This window comes from Microcaecilia unicolor, chromosome 3, assembly GCF_901765095.1.
Source record: "Microcaecilia unicolor chromosome 3, aMicUni1.1, whole genome shotgun sequence".
Lineage (NCBI taxonomy): Eukaryota > Metazoa > Chordata > Amphibia > Gymnophiona > Siphonopidae > Microcaecilia > Microcaecilia unicolor.
Genome location: NC_044033.1, coordinates 302,685,359 through 302,709,490, shown reverse-complemented (window position 1 = coordinate 302,709,490; position 24,132 = coordinate 302,685,359). Strand labels below are relative to the sequence as shown.

General features: G+C 48.2%; 1 protein-coding gene across 1 annotated transcript in view; it reads right to left on the bottom strand.

The window, feature by feature from the left end:
* The window catches only part of LOC115466761 (ATP-dependent 6-phosphofructokinase, muscle type-like), a 243,842-nt gene that overhangs the window by 84,507 nt on the left and 135,203 nt on the right, over nucleotides 1-24,132 (bottom strand). The window contains 3 exon segments of the mRNA XM_030198256.1: nucleotides 15,539-15,609; nucleotides 16,510-16,656; nucleotides 17,884-17,947. Coding sequence (XP_030054116.1) covers nucleotides 15,539-15,609; nucleotides 16,510-16,656; nucleotides 17,884-17,947 — 282 coding nt within the window.

Genomic DNA, 24,132 nt, shown 5'->3' with positions numbered 1-24,132 from the left:
TACATAAGTAGTGCCATACTGGGAAAGACCAAAGGTCCATCTAGCCCAGCATCCTGTCACCGACAGTGGCCAATCCAGGTCAAGGGCACCCGGCACGCTCCCCAAACGTAAAAACATTCCAGACAAGTTATACCTAAAAATGCGGAATTTTTCCAAGTCCATTTAATAGCGGTCTATGGACTTGTCCTTTAGGAATCTATCTAACCCGTTTTTAAACTCCGTCAAGCTAACCGCCCGTACCACGTTCTCCGGCAACGAATTCCAGAGTCTAATTACACGTTGGGTGAAGAAAAATTTTCTCCGATTCGTTTTAAATTTACCACACTGTAGCTTCAATTCATGCCCTCTAGTCCTAGTATTTTTGGATAGCGTGAACAGTCGCTTCACATCCACCCGATCCATTCCACTCATTATTTTATACACTTCTATCATATCTCCCCTCAGCCGTCTCTTCTCCAAGCTGAAAAGCCCTAGCCTTCTCAGCCTCTCTTCGTAGGAAAGTCGTCCCATCCCCACTATCATTTTCGTCGCCCTTCGCTGTACCTTTTCCAATTCTACTATATCTTTTTTGAGATACGGAGACCAGTACTGAACACAATACTCCAGGTGACAGGAGAATTAAATCAAGGACGTGCTATGGACTTAATCTATTTAGATTTCAGCAAAGCTTTCGACACGGTTCCCCACAGGAGGCTCTTAAATAAACTAGATGGGCTGAAGATAGGATCCGAAGTGGTGAACTGGATTAGGAACTGGTTGACGGGCAGACGCCAGAGGGTGGTGGTGAATGGAGTTTGCTCGGAGGAGGGAAAGGTGAGTAGTGGAGTGCCTCAGGGATCGGTGCTGGGGCCGATTCTGTTCAATATATTTGTGAGTGACATTGCCGAAGGGTTACGAGGTAAAGTTTGCCTTTTTGCGGATGACACCAAGATTTGCAACAGAGTGGACACCCCGGAGGGAGTGGAAAACATGAAAAAAGATCTGAAGAAGCTAGAAGAATGGTCTAACGTTTGGCAATTAAAATTCAATGCGAAGAAATGCAAAGTGATGCACTTAGGGAGTAGAAATCCAAGGGAGACGTATGTGTTAGGCGGGGAGAGTCTGATTGGCACGGACGGGGAGAGGGATCTTGGGGTGATAGTATCCGAGGACCTGAAGGCGACGAAACAGTGTGACAAGGCGGTGGCCGTAGCTAGAAGATTGCTAGGCTGTATAGGGAGAGGTGTGACCAGCAGAAGAAGGGAGGTTTTAATGCCCCTGTATAAGACGTTGGTGAGGCCCCACCTGGAGTACTGTGTTCAGTTTTGGAGGCCATACCTTGCGAAGGATGTCAAAAAAATGGAAGCGGTGCAAAGAAAAGCTACGAGGATGGTATGGGATTTGCGTTCCAAAACGTATGAAGAGAGACTTGCTGACCTGAACATGTATACCCTGGAGGAAAGGAGGAACAGGGGTGATATGATACAGACATTCAAATATTTGAAAGGTATTAATCCGCAAACGAATCTTTTCCGGAGCTGGGAAGGCGGTAGAACGAATGGACATGAAATGAGATTGAAGGGGGGCAGACTCAGGAAAGATGTCAGGAAGTATTTTTTCACGGAGAGGGTGGTGGATGCTTGGAATGCCCTCCCGCGGGAGGTGGTGGCGATGAAAACGGTAACGGAATTCAAACATGCGTGGGATGTGCATAAAGGAATCCTGTGCAGAAGGAATGGATCCTCAGAAGCTTAGCTACAATTGGGTGGCAGAGCAGGTGGTGGGAAGAGGGGTTGGTGGTTGGGACGCGAGGATAGGGGAGGGCAGACTTATACGGTCTGTGCCAGAGCCGGTGATGGAAGGCGGGACAGGTGGTTGGGAGGCAGGAAAAACTGCTGGGCAGACTTATACAGTCTGTGCCCTGAGAAAGACAGGTACAAATCAAGGTAAGGTATACACATGAGTTTATCTTGGGCAGACTGGATGGACCGTGCAGGTCTTTTTCTGCCGTCATCTACTATGTTACTATGTATGTTATGTTACTATGTTAGGCATATTTTCAAAGCACTTAGCCTTCCAAAGTTCCATAGAAACCTATGGAACTTTGGAAGGCTAAGTGCTTTGAAAATGAGCCCGTATATCTACTGACTATTGGGTTTCTTTCTAATTGTGGAGCTTGCTACTGGCCAGACTGTTTAAAACCATCATGAGCAGATACAAGGGGAGAGTGATTACGTATTTAGAGGGAACATGCAATCCTTTTCGGGATACTAGAAAGCCCATGGCTTCCGTTGCCCAAACGGATGTGGCAGATCCAATTATTTACATTGCTTCTGTGTATGGAAGAAGAATGAGGAGGGCGTGATTGTGTCCGATGACCTTAAAGCCGCCAAACAGGTGGATAAGGCGACAGCCAAAGCCAGAAGGATGCTTGGATGCATAAGAAGAGGGATGGCCAGCAGGAAAAAAGAGGAGATAGTGCCTTTGTATAAGTACCTAGTGAGGCCCCCTTTAGAATATTGCGTGGAATTCTGGAGACCACATCTACAGAAAGATATAAACAGGATGGAGTTGGTCCAGAGGGCGGCTACAAAACTGATAAGCCGTCTCCATCATAAAACATATAAGGAAAGGCTTATGAACCTTAAAATGCATACGCTGGAAGAGAGGTGGGAGAGAGGGGATATGATAGAGACATTGAAATACATCAGTGCCATTAATGCACAGGAGGAGAGACTTTTCTAGTTGAAGGAAAACTCTGGAATGAGAGGGCATAGGATGAAGTTAAGAGGAAATAGGCTGAGGAGGAATCTAAGAAAATGCTCTTTCACGGAAAGGGTGGTGGATGCCGTGAAATGGCCTCCCGGTGGAGGTCTTGGAGACAAAGACTGTGTTAAAATTGAAAAAAGCATGGGACAAGCACGTGGGATCCCTTGGGAAAAGGAGGAGTTAATGGATACTGAGGATGGGCAGAATGGATGGGCCATTTGGGCCTTGAAGTAGCCTAATGGTTAGTGCAGCAGGCTTTGATCCTGGCAACCTGGGTTCAATTCCCACTGCAACTCCTTGTGACCCTGGGCAAGCCTCCTAACCCTCCATTGCCCCAGGTGCAAAAACTTAGATTGTGAGCCCTCTAGGGTCAGAGAAAGTACCTGCTTATGTGTACAGCGCTGCATATGCCTAGTAGTGCTATAGAAATGATTAGTAGTAGTAGTAGTCATGTTTCTATATTACTAACAATAACTCTGCAAGTTCATTTTTTAATTCTATCAGTACTCTTGGATGTATGCTATCTGGTCCAGGTGATTTGCTACTCTTCAATTTGTCAAATTAATCCATTACGTCTTCCATATTTACAGAAATTTGTTTCAGTTTCTCTGACTAGTTAGCATTTCTGGCACCAGTATCTCTCCCACATCTTCCTCAGTGAGGACTGATGCAAAGAATTCATTTAATCTCTCCGCTATGGCTTTGTCTTCCCTGATCGCCCCTTTTACCCCTAAGTAATCTAGCGGTCCAACCGATTCTTTTGTCAGCTTCTTGCTTTTAATATACCTAAAAATAAGTTTACTATGTGTTTTTGCCTCCAACACAATCTTTTTTTCAAAGTCCCTCTTTGCCTTCCTTATCAGCACTTTGCATTTGACTTTACATTCCTTATGCTGTTTCTTACTATTTTCAGTCGATTCCTTCTTCCATTTTATGAAGGATTTTCTTTTATAGCTTCCTTCACCCTCACTTTTTAACCATGCTGGCTGTCATTTGGTCTTACTACCTCCTTTTTTAATACACGGAATATATTTGGCCTGGGCTTCCAGGATGGTATTTTTGAACAGCAGACTCAAGAAAAATGTCAGGAAGTATTTTTTCACGGAGAGAGTGGTAGATACTTGGAATGCCCTCCCGCGGGAGGTGGTGATGAAAACGGTAACGGAATTCAAAAATGCGTGGGATAAACATAAAAGAATTCTGTTCAGAAGGAATGGATCCTCAGAAGCTTAGCGGAGATTGGGTGGCAGAGCCGGTGGTGGGAGGCGGGGCTAGTGGTTGGGAGGCACGACTAGTGCTAGGCAGACTTCTACGGTCTGTGCCCTGAAAGGTAAAATTATGTATCATACCTGATAATTTTCTTTCCATTAATCATAGCTGATCAATCCATAGACTGGTGGGTTGTGTCCATCTACCAGCAGGTGGAGATAGAGAGCAATCCTTTTGCCTCCCTATATGTGGTCATGTGCTGCCGGAAACTCCTCAGTATGTCGATATCCAAGCTCCATCCACAGGACTCAGCACTTAGAGAATTACACCCACAAAGGGACACTCTGCCCAGCTCACCACCGCCGAAACGGGGGAGGGGAATTAACCCAGCTCATCCCCACACAAGTGGGGGAGGGGAATCCGTCCAGCTCATCCCCGCGGAGCGTGGGAGGGACACCACCCCGCCGATGCGGGAGGAGCTGACTGACCCTAACACCGCCGAAGCGGGAGGGAGCGCCGGCAGAATTTATGTCTCAATCCAGCCCCGTAAAACGGAGGGAAGAGGAATGCAGCAGCTCACTGTAACACAAACTCGTCTCAACTCTTGAAGAATCCAATTGAAAAAACTTGAACACGAAGTCCTCCTGAACAGGAACTGAAGACTAAACTTGAACCTGAAATGCAACCAGAATATAAACAGTACAGATATCTGGGAGGGGCTATGGATTGATCAGCTATGATTAATGGAAAGAAAATTATCAGGTATGATACATAATTTTACCTTCCATATTATCATGCTGATCAATCCATAGACTGGTGGGATGTACCGAAGCAGTACTCACCCAGGGCGGGGACATTGAAATCCCTGACCGCAACACTGAAGCTCCAAACCGGGCCTCCGCCCGAGCAGCCACAGTCAAACGGTAATGCCTGGAGAAGGTATGGGCTGATGCCCAAGTTGCCGCCTTGCAAATCTCTTCCAAGGAGACGGACCCGGCCTCTGCCATCGAGGCCGCCTGAGCTCTAGTGGAGTGAGCCTTCAGCCGGATAGGCGGCACCTTCCCCGCGGCCACATAAGCCGCTGCAATGGCTTCCTTGACCCATCTTGCCACTGTAGGCTTAGCAGCCTGCAGACCCTTACGAGGACCTGCAAACAGGACAAACAGATGATCCGACTTCCGGAAATCATTGGTCACTTCCAAGTATCTGATGATGACTCGTCTCACATCCAGATATTTGAGAGCAGAGTATTCCTCTGGGTAGTCCTCCCTACGAAAGGAAGGGAGACAGAGCTGCTGATTCACATGGAAGCGAGAAACAATCTTGGGCAGGAAGGAAGGCACTGTGCGAATAGTCACTCCTGCCTCAGTGAACTGCAGAAAAGGCTCTCGACATGAGAGTGCCTGGAGCTCGGAAACTCTTCTGGCTGAAGTGATAGCCACCAAAAAGACTGCTTTCAACGTCAGGTCTTTTAGAGATGCCCTCGACAAGGGTTCAAAAGGCGGCTTCTGCAAGGCTCTTAGCACCAGGTTGAGATTCCACGCAGGCACCACTGAGTGCAGAGGAGGGCGCAGGTGATTAAGTCCCTTGAGAAAACGCACCACATCTGGCTGCGAAGCCAGGGAAGCACCCTTTAGGCGGCCCCTGAAGCAAGCCAGAGCCGCTACCTGGACTTTAAGGGAACTGAGCGACAGGCCTTTCTCCAGACCTTCTTGCAGGAACGCCAACACTGAAGAAATTGGAGCAGTGAAGGGAGAAAGTGAGCCTGCTTCACACCACGCTGCAAAGGTACGCCAAACCCTGGTGTAAGCAGTAGAAGTAGAGCGCTTCCTCGCTCTCAGCATAGTGGCGATGACCTTGTCTGAGAAGCCCTTCTTCCTCAGACGCTGCCGCTCAATAGCCAGGCCGTAAGACCAAAGGGGGAGGGATCCTCCATCACCACGGGACCCTGATGCAACAGGCCCCGCTCCACTGGCAGTCGCAGAGGGTTGTCCACTGAGAGCCTGATCAAGTCCGCATACTAGGGACGTCTGGGCCAGTCCGGACCCACCAGGATTATCCGGCCCGGATGCTTTGCCACCCGGTCTAGCACCCTGCCCAACATGGGCCAGGGCGGGAACACATAGAGAAGCTCCTGTGTCGGCCACTGTTGGAGAAGAGCATCTACTCCCAGGGATCGAGGGTCCCTTCCTCTGCTGAAAAAGAGCGGCACTTGGCAATTGGCCGATGACGCCATCAGATCTAGGCTCGGCTGGCCCCAGCGCTTCGTGATGTCCAAGAACGCCTGAGCCAATAACTGCCACTCTCCGGGATCCAAGGTATGGCGACTGAGAAAGTCCGCCTTGACATTCATGACTCCGGCAATGTGGGCCGCTGACAGCTGCTCCAGGCTCGCTTCCGCCCACTGGCATAGATTCATGGCCTCTTTGGCTAGAGGGGTGCTCTTGGTACCTCCCTGGCGGTTGACATAGGCCACAGCCGTGGCATTGTCCGACAGGACCCGTACTGGCTTCAACGCCAGTATCGGGAGGAACTGCAATAGCGCCAACCGAATGGCTCTGAGTTCCAGGAGGTTGATAGACCATTTTGCCTCTGCAGGAGACTAGAGCCCCTGCGCTGTCCTTCCCAAACAGTGGGCTCCCCAGCCCGTCAAAGAGGCGTCCGTCGTGACGACAATCCACTCCGGGGTCACAAGAGGCATCCCTGCAGACAACTTGTCTGTCTTCAGCCACCAGCTCAGCGCCTTGCGCACTGCTGGGTCCAAGGGAAGGCGCACAGCATAATCCTCCGACACCGGAGTCCAGCGCTGCAGCAGAGAGTGTTGTAGTGGTCTCATATGAGCCCTGGCCCAGGGCACTACTTCCATCGTGGCCGTCATAGAGCCCAACAGCTGCACATAGTCCCAAGCCCGAAGCGGAGAGGCTACTAGGAACTGGTCCACCTGAGCCTGAAGTTTGACAATCCGATTGTCCGGCAGGAACACTCTGCCCATTTGGGTGTCGAATCGAACTCCCAGATACTCCAGGGACTGAGTCGGGCGCAGCTGGCTTTTCTCCCAGTTGATGATCCACCCCAGGGAGCTCAAAAGAGCAACCACCCGGTCCACAGCTTTGCCGCACTCTGCATAAGAGGGGGCTCGGATCAACCAGTCGTCCAGATAAGGATGGACTTGTACTCCTTCCTTTCGCAGGAAGGCCACGATGACCACCATTACTTTGGAGAAGGTCCGCGGAGCAGTAGCCAACCCGAACGGGAGGGCTCTGAACTGGAAGTGTCGGCCCAGGACTGCAAAACGCATAAAGCGTTGATGAGGAGGCCAGATGGGAATATGCAAGTACGCTTCCTGTTTGTCCAAGGATGCCAGGAACTCCCCTGCCTTCACTGCCACTATAACAGAGCGGAGAGTCTCCATGCGAAAGTGCCGAACTTTCAAGGCCCGATTGACCCCTTTGAGGTCGAGGATAGGCTGTACAGAACCTCCTTTCTTTGGTACCACAAAGTAAATGGAGTAACGTCCCTTGCCAAGCTGATTTTCTGGCACCGGAACGACCGCACCCAGGCGGATCAGATTGTCCAAGGTCTGCTGCACTGCCACAGCTTTGACCGGAGACTTGCAGGGAGAGAGTACAAACCCGTCTCTTAAGGGTCGGCAGAACTCTAGCTTGTAGCCGTCTCTGATGACTTCCAGCACCCAAGCGTCTGAAGTTACCCTGGTCCACTCGCCCAGAAACGAGGACAGGCGTCCTCCAATCTGCACTGGGCCATGGACCAGGACCCCGTCATTGGGTACGAGACCCTGGGGGAGGACCGGAGGGCGCACCTCCGGGACGGCGGTCTCTGCGAAAGGAATGCTGCTTGGGGGAGAAGTTCCTCTTGAAGGAAGAGGGGGCAGAGGAGCCCGACTTGCCCGGGCGGTACCGACGGGCTTCCTGAAACCGTCCTCTGGAGTTACCGGGGCGAGCACTGGCCCGAGCCCTGACCTCTGGTAACCTCTTGCCCTTAGACGTGCCGAGATCGGTCACAATTTTGTCCAGCTCGACCCCAAAGAGCAGCTTGCCTTTAAAAGGCAACTTAGCCAGGCGGGACTTAGAGGCGTGGTCAGCAGACCAATGCTTCAGCCAAAGCCACCGCCGCGCAGAGACTGTCTGAGCCATACCTTTAGCTGAGACTCTCAAGACATCATACAGTAAGTCTGCCAAATAAGCCAAGCCCTATTCCAGGGCCGGCCAATCAGCCCTCAAGGAAGGATCCGAGGGGGAAGCCCGCTGCACAATCGTCAGGCACGCCCTGGCCACATAGGAGCCGCAAACTGAGGCCTGCAAACTTAAGGCAGCCGCCTCGAAGGACGACCTTAAGGCCGCCTCCAATCTTCTGTCTTGGGCGTCCTTTAGGGCCGTGCCACCTTCCACTGGCAACGCCGTTTTCTTAGTCACCGCAGTGATTAAAGAATCCACGGTAGGCCAAAGAAAGGCCTCTCGTTCACTTTCAGGCAAAGGATAGAGGCGGGACATAGCCCTAGCCACTTTGAGGCTCGCTTCCGGGACATCCCATTGAGCCGAAATTAAGGTGCGCATGGCATCATGCACGTGGAAAGTTCTAGGCGGGCGCTTCGTCCCCAGCATAATGGCGGAGCCAACAGGGGCTGAGGGAGAGACGTCCTCTGGAGAGGAAATCTTCAAAATGCTCATGGCCTGCAATAACAGGTTGGGCAAATCCTCTGAGCGAAAGATCCGCGCTGCAGAGGGGTCATCCGCTCCATCCGAGCGGGAATCCGTCTCCTCCAAGGAATCCCCAAAGGACCGTTGGGAGAACTCAGATACGCTGCCCTCATCTACATCAGAGGAGACAGAGTCCTCTAAGGCCTGGGAATCCACCTGAGGGCGTTTACTTCCGGGGGCCTCAACCCCTTTATCGGCCAAGGGAGTAGGGGCAGCGTTTTGCATAAGGAAGGCCTGATGCAGCAGCAAAATAAACTCGAGGGAGAAACCCCCCAGACTGTGCACTTCAGCAGCCTGGGCCACAGCCCTAGACGCACCCTCAACCGGCGCTCGCAAGAGCGGGGGAGAAACATGCTGCGCATCCAAGATGGCGTCCGGCGCGACACTCCACGAAGGAGCTGCGCGGGAAGAACGGTGCTTAACTTTAGCCGCTTTTTTGCCGTCGCCCAAATCAAGGGCGGCTATGGCATTAACGTCTCCCAGCTCAAGGGCGGCCCAAGAAGAAGCCGTCCGAGCAGAGTGGCTGGCCAAGATGGCGGAGGCGAGCAGCGGGGGATGGGCGTTTATGGCGGGAAAAACCGCCACACCGGAGGAAGAACCGGGACACTGACCGGCCTCCAAACTGACACCCAACAAGGGCGAATCAGACTTTAAGACCCCCGCATCCCCACTAGAAGCGCACACGCGGTCCAGGGAGCGATTCTTCGCGCCCTCGCCCTCCGACGCCATAGGCCACGTGGAGATCGATCGGGGAACCCCCTGCCCGCTATAAAAAGGTAAGAATTACCTGCTTCTCGCTCCGAGCTGTAACGAACTGGTGTCTCAGTGAGTAGCTGCAATAAACGTTTAAATAAACGTTGAAATAAACGCCCTTAAGGACGTCCAAATTTTTTTTTTTTTTAACAGAGCCAGCGGGAGGGGGGAGAAAAGGAGGGACCTGGCGCCACCAGGTTTGCACATGCTCAAGAAGAGCCCTCAACCCCAGGTACTCAACAAAACCTAAAAATTAGGCTTGGAGACCTAGCCAGAGCTGCTGCTGCTGTGTGTGACCACCACCTGCTGAGATAGAGAACATACTGAGGAGTTTCCGGCAGCACATGACCACATATAGGGAGGCAAAAGGATTGCTCTCTATCTCCACCTGCTGGTAGATGGACACAACCCACCAGTCTATGGATTGATCAGCATGATGATATGGAAATGGCAGATACAAAATCAAGGTCAGGTATACACAAAAAGTAGCACATATGAGCTTATCTTGTTGGGCAGACTGGATGGACCATGCAGGTCTTTCTCTGCCGTCATCTACTATGTTACTGTGTTTTACCTGATGTAAATTTTTGACCCTCGCAGCTGCTCCTCTATGCTTTTTTTTCACTGTTCTTCTCATTTTATCATAGTCTCCATTTTGAAAGTTAAACACTAACCTATTGGATTTCCTGTTTATACTTACTCTAAAGCTAATATCAAATCTGATCATATTATGATCACTGTTATCAAGCGGCCCCATCACCATTACCTCTCGCACCAGATCATGTGCTCCACTAAGGACTAGGACTAGAATTTTTTCCCCTCTTGTTGGTTCCTGAACAAGTTGCTCCATAAAGCAGTCCTTGATTTCATCAAGGAAGTTCACCTCCCTAACATGCACTGATGTTACATTTACCCAGTCAATATCGGGGTAATTGAAATCACCCATTATTATTGTGTTGCTCAGTTTGTTAGCCTGCCTAATTTCTGCTAACATTTCTACATCTGTCTGTTCATCCTGACCAGGTGGATGGTAGTACACTTCTATCACTATTCTTTTCCCTTTTGCACGTGGAATTTCTATCCATAGGGATTCTAAGATGTGTTTCGTGTGCTGGATATTTTTTAGTCTATTTGATTAAAGGCCCTCCCTAACATATAATGCTACCCCCTCCACCAATTTGCTCCATTCTATCATTCCGTTATAATTTGTGCCCTGGTATGACAGTGTCCCACTGGGCATCTTCCTTCCACCAGGTCTCAGAGATGCCTGCTGATGACACAAAGTTATTCAAAGTTGTTAAATCGCGACAGGATTGTGAAAAATTACAAGAGGACCTTACGAGACTAGGAGACAGCTAAATGGCAGATGACGTTTAATGTGAGCAAGTGCAAGGTGGTGCATGTGGGAAAAAAGAACCCGAATTATAGCTACGTCATGCAAGGTTCCACGTTAGGAGTTACGGACCAAGAAAGGGATCTGGGTGTCGTCGTCGATAATACGCTGAAACCTTCTGCTCAGTGTGCTGCTGCGACTAGGAAAGCGAATAGAATGTTGGGTATTATTAGGAAAGGTATGGAAAACAGGTGTGAGGATGTTATAATGCCGTTGTATCGCTCCATGGTGCGACCTCACCTTGAGTATTGTGTTCAATTCTGGTCGCCGCATCTCAAGAAAGATATAGTAGAATTGGAAAAGGTGCAGCGAAGGGCGACTAAAATGATAGCAGGGATGGGACGACTTCCCTATGAAGAAAGATTAAGGAGGCTAGGGCTATTCAGCTTGGAGAAGAGACGGCTGAGGGGAGACATGATAGAGGTATATAAAATAATGAGTGGAGTGGAACAGGTGGATGTGAAGCATCTGTTCACGCTTTCCAAAAATACTAGGACTAGGGGGCATGCGATGAAACTACAGTGTAGTAAATTTAAAACAAATCGGAGAAAAGTTTTCTTCACCCAATGTATAATTAAACTCTGGAATTCGTTGCCGGAGAAAGTGGTGAAGGCGGTTAGCTTAGCAGAGTTTAAAAAGGGGTTGGACGATTTCCTAAAGGACAAGTCCATAAACCGCTACTAAATGGACTTGGGAAAAATCCACAATTCCAGGAATAACATGTATAGAATGTTTGTACGTTTGGGAAGCTTGCCAGGTGCCCTTGGCCTGGATTGGCCGCTGTCGTGGACAGGATGCTGGGCTCGGATGGGAGGGGATGATAGAGGCAAAGGAGAATCGCTGGACATGGATGGGACGGCAGGGGAGAAAGGAGAATTGCTGGGCACGGATGGATGGAGGGGGCAGGGGAGAGAGGAGAATTGCTTGATATGGATGAATGGAGGAGAGGGCAGGGGAGAGAGGAGAGTTGCTGGATATGGATGGATAGATGGATGGAGGGGAGGGAAGACAAGAAGGAGATGCACATGGAGGGGAAGGGAGAGAGGAGAAATGCTGGACATGGATGGTGCGGAGGACAGAGGAGAAATGTTGGACAGGGATGGGGGGAAGGAAAGACTGAGGAAGGAGATGCACATGGATGGAGGGGAAGGGAGAGATAAGAAATGCTGGACATGGATGGAGGGGAGAGAGGAGAAATGCTGGACATGGATGGCGGGAAGAGGAGAGAGGAGAAATGCTGGACATGGATAGCGAGGAGGGAAGAGAGGAGAAATGCTGGACATGGATGGTGGGGAGGGAAGAGAGAGGAAGTGAGATGAACATGAATGGAGGGGAGAGAGGAGAAATGCTGGACATGGATGGAGGGGGGAGAGGTATTATTGTAAGCCACATTGAGCCTGCTAATGGGTGGGAAAATCTGGGATACAAATGTTACAAATAAATAAATAAATGCTGGGCATGGAAGAGAGAGGAAGGAGATGCATAAGGATGGAGGGGACGGAAGAAGGAGGAAGGAGATGCATACTGATGGAGATCAGGGAAAAGGAAGAGAGGAGAAAAACTGCACGTGGATGGAGAAAATAGTCAGAAGCTGGATCCACTCTATACCTCCTCAAGTCAAGTCTGTGGAGGACCCAGCTTTTACTTATGGATGTAGGGCAAGAAATGAAGAAGAAAGGAGGAAAGTAAAGAAATAAATGGAAAGGAAGCCCTGGAAACGGAGTTAGGAGAACAGATAGAGAGCAGCAGACTTAGATACTGGGACCAGCATGATCAGAAAAACAAAGTCACCAGACAACAAAGGTAGAAAAAAATCATTTTAGTGTTTGGAATATGTCCACTTAGAGAATTTACATCTGCTGTCTTATTTTGCAATGTATAGCAAAGTATAGCAATGTGTTTCTTTCTGTTTTTAAAACGCAAGTTATTTTTCTTCTCCTATACTGGTGCAATATTTTCAATGATGCCTGTTTCAATGATGTGCCATGGCTGATAAAAGGGGTGTGACTACTGTAGGGGCGGAGCCATAGTGATCCCACCCCTGGATGGGTAGGGGCACCGACTAATAGGCTGCAGGAGGGTGCCAGAAACCCTAGCACCGGCCCTGTCCGCCTGGGGGGAGGGGGGAAGATTCCCCGGGCCTGGTCTCCAAAGGGAGGCCAGCGCCAGTAAGGCTTCCAGAGGTAAGCAGAAGGTTCTGCTCCCTCTGTCTGTCTTTGTCCTGCTCCTGTGTGTCAGGATCCGGGTGATTGCGTTAATGCGATAACCCAGGTCCAAGCACACAGGAACAGGAGAGTGAGACTGAGGGAGGAGCAATTGCAGGAAGGCAGGGGGTGGGGGGTGGCAGTGGTTGCAGTCCATGTGGAGGGGCAGCGGCCCTACCCTGGGCCCAGCTCTGTCTCTCGGCGGCCCTGGGCTATGACACCATGAGCTTTCATCCACGTTGACCAGACTGTTGTGTTTTATCTCTAGGTGATGTCATGGAGATATAGTCTGTAGCATTCCCAGTACTGACCAACCCAGGAAGCAGAAGCCAGGTCCAAATTCAGGTCTTCTGCAAGCCAGTGACTTGCTAACAGGCTGGTTCAAAACAATTATTTTAAGCGAGCAGTAACAACAACCAGTTTACATTTAAATTGTGACTTTTATCCAGGTCAGGATTCCACTGTGCATTACAACTAATTACTGACACATGTATACAGCCTGCAATGCTAATTCTGGTATCTGATATACATGAAAACGTCCGAAAGAGATGAGAAAAAGCATAACTTAATGACAGCTCAACTGCAATGTGGTAAACTGAAACACAGGAGTTAGAGTGTCTCTTCTTAAGGTTACACAGAGAAAGAGAATCGGTAGTGAACTGGGATTAGAATGGATGCTGAATGCGCAAAGAAACTAAGGGGGAATTTTATAAAACTTTTCAGTATACAAATCATATTTTACATGGGGAAAGTGGCTCTTATAAAACTGTTATAAATTACAAATTTGCTCCAGACTGTTGAAATACAAAACTCTTTATTGAACACATGCGCTTCAAAACCTGCTCATGTGCATTTTAAAATCTGTAAATACACACACAACTCTCTTCTGTCTTTCATACCCATTCACTCCTGTATCGTGTCTGCTTAGTGACTCTATAAGCGTTTAAAGTTTTATACAACTTGCTGTTTTAAATGTTATTGCACTGCACATTATATTTCACATTTTACATTCCTCAAATAAATATCACAGTGTTACACAAAATTAAAGGCAAACATCCTTTGTAATTCTGCTGTCTTTGATCTTCCAGTTTCCCTTTCTTACAATGTCTATTTTGAGGGTTTGCAAAAAGTCTCCAGTGCTTTCCTCAATAAATAAATGAGTCTGCTTTCAATACTCTTCAGGCACTACGTTGGAGGAATGAGTTACTCATGATAAAATTTGCTGTGGTCCTTAACCAAACGTTGGTTAAGGACCACAGCAAATTTTATCATGAGTAACTCATTCCTCCAACGTAGTGCCTGAAGAGTATTGAAAGCAGACTCATTTATTTATTGAGGAAAGCACTGGAGACTTTTTGCAAACCCTCAAAATAGACATTGTAAGAAAGGGAAACTGGAAGATCAAAGACAGCAGAATTACAAAGGATGTTTGCCTTTAATTTTGTGTAACACTGTGATATTTATTTGAGGAATGTAAAATGTGAAATATAATGTGCAGTGCAATAACATTTAAAACAGCAAGTTGTATAAAACTTTAAACGCTTATAGAGTCACTAAGCAGACACGATACAGGAGTGAATGGGTATGAAAGACAGAAGAGAGTTGTGTGTGTATTTACAGATTTTAAAATGCACATGAGCAGGTTTTGAAGCGCATGTGTTCAATAAAGAGTTTTGTATTTCAACAGTCTGGAGCAAATTTGTAATTTATAACACGAAGGCTCCGGTAGTATATTTGAGTCCCTGATTGTACAATATATCTTATAAAACTGTGCCAGTGAACACTGGTGTAAAAAAGTGAACCAAAAGATGGCACTTAATTTTATGCAATCTGAGCACAGGAGTTGCTAGGAGCACAAGCTGCGTGGAGCTGGGGCAGAGTTGCGATGTGTGTGTATCTGTTTTTTTAAAAATATGCATACACACAGTCTTACATCTTTGAAGATAATGTAAATTTCTGTGTTACCAGGTGTCATTATAGGAGCCTATTTTATAACGCCAACATTTTTAGTTTAAATCTGTTTTACTAGGTTAACATAGAAAGGAATATGCAGAATCACTAACAGAAGAACCACACAGAGCAGCATTGTACAAACATGTTCTACTCAATAAAGCATTACACACTTGTTATTTTAGTGATCTACTTCTGTATCTTAACTAAAACCCAGGCAAGATGACTTGATTCTTATAGTAACATCAACATTTTTATAAAGACATCCAGGCAGTTATTCTGTTTTTATAAAATAGGCGTGCAAGAGGTACTGCTTTTTTATTTTTTATTTTAAACTGTCTGATATAACACTGCCTCCACACTGTCCAGGCCACAGTCATAGAGTTGTCAGGTGCACATGAACCATATAGATTCTGTATGTTTAAGTTAACAGTGTTTGAGCAGTATTTTTTGTGTTAATGTTATGGACATCTCTGGCTAAGTCGTATGTGTGATAAACCCTGCACATTGCAAAGTATTCTGTACAAAGTATCAGGCAGTGAAATTCACTGTTACCCTGTTACCTCTTTGTTCCAAGGCGAGATCCACCCTGTCCTGTCCAGCCACCTACACCACCCCATCCAATCTCTTCAATCTGAGGGAATAAGGAAAGAGGAGAATGCTGTCACACTTCTGACTCAAAAATCTGATAGCTTGAGTATCTGATGGTTAATAGCAGGCTGTGAAAGATTCCATACAAATTGTACTGACAGCCTTATTTGCTGGGTGTGGAAGGGTTGTAACCCACCAGTGCCTTCTTAAAAGTGCCAAAAAAGTCATTTATCTGCTGTTTTGAGCTTAAGTGCTCAGTGCTTGGTTTCCATCTTCCTGCTATTTAGGGATCTTGTGTGTAATATTTTGAATTCTACCATCATTTTTGCCTCTACCACCACCTCTTCTAGGAGGGCACACCAGGCAACCACCACCCTTTCTGTAAAAAAAAAAAAATACTTCCCATTGTTGTTGTTGACTTTCCCTCCTTGTACCTTCATATCACATCCTCTAGTTCTACAGCTTCCCCTCCTTTCAATAATACTTTTCAATTACTTTAATATCTGTCCTTCCTCTCTTCTAGGGTATATATATTTGGGACCTCTGATTTCTTCTGTTCTGATGCAGACCTCTTACTATTTTGATCACTTTCCTCTGGACCACTGAGTCCCTTTATATTGTTACTGAGGTACGGCCTCCAAAAATGCATACAATACTGCAAGTGAGGCCTTAACAACATACAGGGGCTTTATCAGCTCCTCCTTTCTGCTGATTATGCTTCTAAGAAAGCCTGGGATAAGTTCAGAAGATCCACAGCAATGGGAAAAGAAAGGGTTAAGCCTAAGAACAAGTTGTATCTGGGGTATTAAAACAATGCCTGGATGGGCCTTGCAGTCTTTATCTGCAATCAATTTGTTTACGCCCATATCACTTCCATCTTTCAAATTCTGGTGAATTTCTCTTTGTGTGCTTATCATCATCAGACAGTAGGTGGGTGATATACCTGTCCCTTTGCCAGACCCTCAAAGCCATCGTGCACTGCCAACATCTGGTGTCCGTGGATGATCCCAATCCTTACTGCAGCCCTCACAGCAGCATTCATCCCAGCTGCTGGTGCTCCGACGTTTAGGATTGCCAGGTTATAGCCACTCTGGTAAAACAAGAGTAGTTCTTTTACAAATTATAGAAAGATAATGTGCATCTAAGCATGTCTATCAATTCCCAGTTCTCTCCTCTCCACTAATTTCTCACAAGTATTTTGGCTAATGATTTTATCAAGCAGCAACAGTTCACCCCACAGCTCAATATTTAATGATATTAACAATTTCTCTAAACAGTTACTCATTTGAAGGCACATCAAATTATGGCTTTGGTCTATAGCTATTAGAATCGTCTCTTTGGCTGTGTAGTCTGTTATGCGAGTAAAGTTCATCCGTTAATTTTTGAACAAAGATTTTAGTCAGGCTGTGTTGTGCTAGTCTACTCACATCTTCATATCTTGGTACCTGCCTCATCTACTGTGTTGTGCAACAGTAAGTTTCTCCCCATCATGCCTATGTATTGATATATCTACTGGAAACAGTAAGGACTGTGCTGTAAAATCGAGACACTACGGACCCAAAAATCTAAAACTCAAACTATCAAAGTACAAATGGAGCCGTATCAGACAGCTCCAGGTCTTTAGAACAGGCTGAGTCAATCATTGTTTTGCTCTGTTCAATATATGGACTTGTAATTTCAGTTTCCTATTGATTTCCTTAAGGAATCAGAACTGCAAGTTCATGCATGTAATAGGGAAAACCAGAAATGGATCAGCAATTTCTGATGACCTGGAGCCATCTGGTAACCTATGCTTCTTACTCCAGCTTCTACAAGTTGAAGGGTTACAAGTTGAAACCATTTTCTCAAGATAAACTGATTGAGAATCCTTGGTAAAACCAGGCCTTAATTTGCTTTTGGTTATAGCACCATGGTAAATGTTCCCACCTGCTGTGCTGCACACCTCCCAAGTTGCTTCTAGGTTTCATCTTGCAGCTACCATGACTTACTTTTCACATCCCTTGCAAAATAGTGATTCTTTGTCTCTTATAGATTAGTGGTTCTGAAGCCAGTCCTTGGATATCCCTGGAAATCAAACCACTTTGGCTTCCAGGATATACACAATGAATCTGCATGAGATAAATCTACATATTATGGAAACAGTACATGCAAATCTATCTCATGTATATTCATCGTGGATATCCTGAAAACTCAACTGGCTGGCCAAGGACTGGGGTTGAGAACCCCACTATAGAATGAAATTTTCCTTGAAATATTAATTGAAAGGGACAATGCCCCAGATGTAATTGCATGTTACCTGAATGTTTTATATTCATACCTTTGTGGGGGATGGACGTACGTGGGCCAGCACTTTGTAAACATTCCAGTTATTCTCAAAGCTCCTGCAAGAATGAGAAGCCTGTAAATGGATAAACTTTACTAGAAAACTGAAAGCATGCTCATGTTCTTGCAAAAGGCCAGCGTCTCAAGAACCAAGAGTCCCTGCTACAAGCACAAACTGAGAGGAGTCCTGTCCCTGGTAGGTGCTCAAAAGAAATGAAACATGTGACAGCATTTTCTGAAACCTCCTGGAGTGACCCTACAATCCTGTAAGAAAAACAAAATGTCCACAGGTACCAAAGAAACATAGGACTATGGGAAAATTAGGTTCTTACCTTGATAATTTTCTTTCCTTTAGTCACAGCAGATGAATCCATTAGCTGATGGGTTGTATCTGCCTACCAGCAGGTGGAGATACAGAACACTGAAAACACATGGTGTTCCTGGATGCCCAGCCCCCTCTGCCTTCAGTATATGAAATTTCCAAAGCAGAGTGAATAAGAAAGGCAAAATAACAAACTTTCCTCACAGAGAACAAACGCCCCTGAACCGGAGCAATAACCAAACAAAGGAGGGACGTTATCAACCTCCTGCAATAAAAACAGCATGTAGTAACTCTGATAGCTTGTCTTCAAGTACTCCTGCTGTGACTAAAAGAAAGAAAATTATCAAGGTAAGAACCTAATTTTCCCTTCCTTGTCATCAACAGCAGATGAATCCATTAACTGATGGGATGTACCAAAGCACTCCCTAAGTAGGGTGGGAACAGAAAACTCTGTGAGCAAGCACTTGCGCTCCAAAATGCGCATCCTGCTGCGCTGCCACATCCAGCCTGTAATGCCGCACAAAAGAGAGCTGAGAAGCCCAGGTAGCCGCATGACATATCTCTTCAAGAGAAAAGACACACGTTTCAGGCCACAAAGAGGACATTGCCCTCGTAGAGTGCGCTTTAAACGCTTCAGGCGGCGATCGCCCTGAAAGCAGATAAGCAGAAAAAATTAGTTCCTTAAGCCAGCGGGGACCTGCCAACAGAACAAATAAATGATCAGAATTCCTAAACTCATTTGACATCTGCAGAAACTGCCACAGAGCCCTGCGGACATCCAAAAGGCGCAATTGTCCAAAGGAGTCTGGAAACTCCTTACAAAAGGAAGGAAGAAAAATGGGCTGGTTCAGGTGAAAAGCTGAAACCACCTTAGGCAAAAAAGAAGGCACAGTACAAACAGTTACCCCGGATTCCGAGAACTGTAGAAAAGGATCCCAACAGGAAAGAGCCTGAAGCTCAGACACTCTTCTTGCCGACATCATTGTGTAAACCCCCAGGGGGTGCTGGTGTGTGCTGAGGCCCTCTAGTGGCTCCTGTCCAGGGCCTCTAGTGGCTCCTGTCCAGGCTCTCCCTCCGTCCTCACTGGTCCTTGACTTCTGGGCAGCTTGTATAGACGCATGCACTTCCTACTCTCTGCCCAGCCACACTGGCCCCTAGGCTCCTGAGCAGGATTCTGGCTGATCCTCTTCCCACTCACTACCACGCACCAACCTCTATATCCTGGGGTCCTTCCATACTCAGGGTGACTGCTTGGCCCTGCCTTCCTCCTGCTGAAGATCCTTCCCTGTTATGTCCAGTGTGCCCTGGTCCACTCCTCTAGTTCACAGGCAGTGACCCACTGCACTTTTCCAGGGACTCTAACTAGGATTTTCCCAGACTTCACAAATATGCAAATAACGCAGTCATCATATGCAAATTCACTTTATTAGTTCAGTCCTGTTGGGAACAAGTTCTTTCACACTCATCCTTTAACTTGTGCTGCTCCACTGAGCCCCCTTATTTGGGGAGACCTGGGTCTCAGTATCAAACAGCCACCTTAGTGTACAAGCCCCCAAACACAAAGTCTCGGCCCCCTGTCCTGCAGGGCTGCAATAGTCTTTTGAAAATCCTTCCTTTTCAAGTCAGTAGCAAGATCAGTACTTGCCTCTCAGCAGGATTTTCTCCCCCTCTCCAAACAAGTCTTTCAAATTCCACAGAGTTTTCCCAACATAATCAGGGTAAGCTTTTGGGGAACCAGGTTTGTAATTCTTCTAGCAACCTCCCCCAACAGTCACGGTTTCCCAACAGCAAACAGGTCTAACCCACAAGAAAACAGGCTTCTCTCTTTAAGCAGGTTTCAATCAAAATAACTTTCAAAACGATATGGATTTTCAAACCTTCAGGTGCTGCTCTCCCCAGGCTCTCAAGCTCCCATTCCCTTCTGGTTTCTTCTCCCTGCTCAGCCTGATTAACCCCCGCTTCCATCCAATCCATCCAATCCTCCTCCTGCTTCTCACCCCGCCCCTCCCTATTACAGGTGGGCAGCATGATAGACTGACTGCGGGTCCAGGGGAACTGGGCTCCTTCATTCTCCCTCCCTCTTGTGGTCAGAGACGGTATATGGCCAGCTTGCCTATCCCCTGGGCTATCACTGCTGGGACTGGAAATGCATTCTGGGAGATGTAGTTTAGGTTTTGCTGCTTCATTCTATACATCTGGGATGTAGCCTTGTCACAATTGCCACTAAAAAAAACTATCTTGAGAGTCACATCCTTCTCAGAAGCTTGTTTAAGAGGCTCAAACTGAGATCACTGGAGCATCTTCAACACGAGCCCCAGGTTCCAAGCTGGACAGGACGGCCGCAAAGGAGGATGGAGACGAAGCACCCCTCTGAGAAATCGGACAATATCCGGATGAGCAGCAAGGGACAAGCCGAAGACTTTCCCCCGGAAGCAGGCCAATGCTGCTACTTGAACTCGAAGGGAATTGTAAGCCAGGCCCTTTTGTAGACCGTCCTGCAAAAAGTTTAGCAAAAGCTAGACTGTCGCCAGAGTCAGCGAGATAGCCATTGGAGTACACCATGCCTCAAAAGTGCGCCAGATCCAAGCATAAGTCACACGCGAGCCTGCAAGAGCGTGGCAATAACCTTATTAGAATAGCCCTTGTCCCTCAATTGCGCCCTCTCAAGAGCCAGGCCGTAAGACCAAAGTGGCAAGGATCTTCCATAGTCAATGGACCCTGAACTAACAAGTTCAGAACCCAAGGCAAAGGAAGAGGCACGTCCACCAGCATCCGCCGGAGATCCGCGTACCACGGACGCCTTGGCCAATCCGGGGCAATGAGAATCATCAATCCTCGGTGCAGGTGAATCTGAAGAAGCACTTGCCCTATTAAGAGCCAAGGAGGGAACACATACAGGATGCCCGAGGGCCAAGGTTGAGCCAGGGCATCCAACCCCGCCGAGCGAGGATCTCTCTTTCTGCTGAAAAAGCGAGGGACTTTGGCGTTTACGCTGGACATCATGAGGTTCAAGTCTGGAGCCCCCAATTGGCACAAATCTGAAGAAAAACTTCCGCCAGTTCCCATTCCGCCGGGTCGATTTGATGTCTGCTGAGGAAATCAGCTTGTACGTTGCTCTGACCGTGAGTCGCGGACAGCAACTCTAGGTGGCGTTTGGCCCAGTCGCAGATCTGAGACGCCTAGGCAGCCAGTGCCCTGCACTGAGTGCCGCCCTGATGATTGATGTAGGCCACTGCTGTCGTGTTGTCCGACAGAACTCAGACAGGAAGACCCTTCAGCGTCCTGTGGAAGGCCAGAAGAGCCTGGAATATCGCTCTCAGCTCCAAGCGATTGATGGACCATCCCGCTTCCGCGGTGGACCACAGACCCTGAGCATAGCGTCCTCAGCAAAGAGCTCCCCAGCCCAAAAGGCTGGCATCCGTTATCACCAGACACCAAAATGGAAGAGCCAGTGGCATCCCCTGCCGCAGCATGCTGTCGGAAAGCCACCAATCCATACTGCACTGGGCCGCAGGAAGCCACCTTAGTCTGCGTTGGTACCCCTGGGAAAACGGGGACCATTGCTGAAGCAGAGCAAGCTGCAGGGGCCTAATGTGAGCTCTCGCCCAGGGGGCTGTCATCAATCCCAGGAGCTGAACAAAGTCCCAAGCTCGAGGGCGAGGCATCCGCCGGAGCAGGCGGACCTGATTCTGAAGCTTGAGACGCCTGTTGGGAAGAAAAACGAACCCCGAAGTCATGTCGAACCAGACCCCCAAATACTCGAGAGACTGAGAGGGGGGTCAGGTGACTTTTGGGGATATTGACTACCCAGCCCAGAGTCTGAAGAACTGTAACAACTCTGACTGTGGCAAGTCGGCTTTTGTCTGCCGAATCCGCTCTGATGAGCCAGTCATCGAGATAAGGGTGAACTCTGATACCCTGTCGCCTGAGAAAGGCAGCCACCACTACCATCACCTTGGCAAAAGTCCGAGGGGCAGTTGCCAGACCGAAAGGCAAGGCGCGAAACTGGAAATGTTGGCTCAATACCGCAAACTGGTACTCAATACCGCTGATGCGGCAGCCAGATGGGAATATGGAAATACACTTCCTTGAGGTCCAACGACATGAGAAACTCTCCTGGCTGTACTGCCGCAATGACGGAGCGCAGGGTTTCCATGCAGAAGTGTCGCACTCCTAAGGCCTCGTTGACTCTATGTAAGTTGAGGATAGGTCTGAATGACCCGCCTTTTCGAGGCACCACAAAATAGATGGAGTAGCGACCGCAGCCGCGTTCGGCAGGAGGAACCGGAACCACCGTTCCGAGCTTCAGCAACACCTGCAAGGTCTCGTTTACCGCCGTCCTCTTGACGGCAGTGCCGCATCGGGACTCCAAAAACATCTCACACCGAGGCAGCAAATTCTAGTCGGTAACCTTCTCTGATCAGGTCCAGGACCCACTGATCCGAAGTAATCTTGGTCCACTCCTCGAGAAAGAGGAAGAGACGACCCCCTACTGCGGGAACCGACGAGTGGACCGGTGCCCCATCATTGTGGAGGACGCCCCTGAACTCCTGGGCGTTGCCCGGACGCTGCGGTGCGTTTGTCTGAACAAAGGAATTCCTCTGCTGGAAACAGGTACATTGACCAAACCCCGCAGAGTGCCCCGGGCGAAACCTGCGAGCTTTGCGAAAACGTGGCCTGGAAAAGGAGGGAAAAGAAGAACTTTAGGAAGAAGACCTCGACCTATCCTCAGGCAACCGTTGGGACTTAAGAGTCCCCTAGATCCTTAACAATCATCTCCAAATCCTCCCCAAATAAAAGAAGGCCCCGAAAGGGTAACCTCACCAGCCTTTGTTTAGAGGCCATGTCAGCCGCCTAATGCCGGAGCCAAAGAAGGCGGCAGGCAGCAACCGCCACCGACATCTGCTTAGCCGAAGCTCTGACCAGCATAAAGGGCATCAGCCAAAAAAGACAGTGCAGACTCCATACGCGGGCCGACCTCAGAGAGGGAACCCGCTCCATCAGCGAGCTGCTCAACCGCCTGCTGCAACCAGGAAAGGCAGGCCCTGGCTGCATAGGAACTGCAAATAACCGCCAGAAAGGACAGGCCCGAGATTTCAAAGGACCACTTCAGCGCGGATTCCAGCCGCCGGTCCTGCATATCATTCAAAGCAACCCCTCCCTCCACCGGGAGAGTAGTCTTTTTAGTCACAGCCGTGACTAACGCATCCACTTTAGGCATCCCAAAGAGGGCCAACTGACTTTCACTCAGAGGGTAAAGGTGACACATAGCCTTGGTCACCTTCAAGGGACCATCAGGGTCAGACCATTGAGCTGAAATAAGCTCTTGGATGGAAGCATGCACAGGAAAAGCCCGAGAAGGCTTCTTAGTACTAGCCATCCTAGGATTAATAGAAGAGGCAGTGCCCTCGTCAGGATCTTCAATACAAAGGGCCTGTAAGGCATCAGAAATGAGAGCTGGCAGCTCGTCGTGGTGGAAAATCCGAACCGCTTTAGGGTCATCCAACTCCTGTGGCAAGCATCCACCCTCGTCTGGATCATCAGTCCATGATGGCCTGCCCGACCTCTCAGACTCCCCAAAACTAGACCACGGGGGAGAACAGGGTGAAGAGTCCCCTTCAGATGGGGTATTCACTCGTTTACGCTTAGCGTCAGCCAAAGGCTCGGGGGAAGAAATAAAGTCTCCAGCAGATGCTGGGCTATCAAGAACTGGAAGCAACCCAGTCCAAAAGGAATTGTCAGGAGCCTCATATGCAGTGCTCTTTTTAACATAAAAGCCTTAGCAGGGTGGGATGCTTAATCTCAGTAGAGGAATTTTTCTAGAAAGTGATTACGATGAGGAAGTTGTATTTCTATTTGCTCTGCAGTATATTTTGTTTTGTTATCACTTAAAATGTTTGGCAAATATAGAACTGATACGGG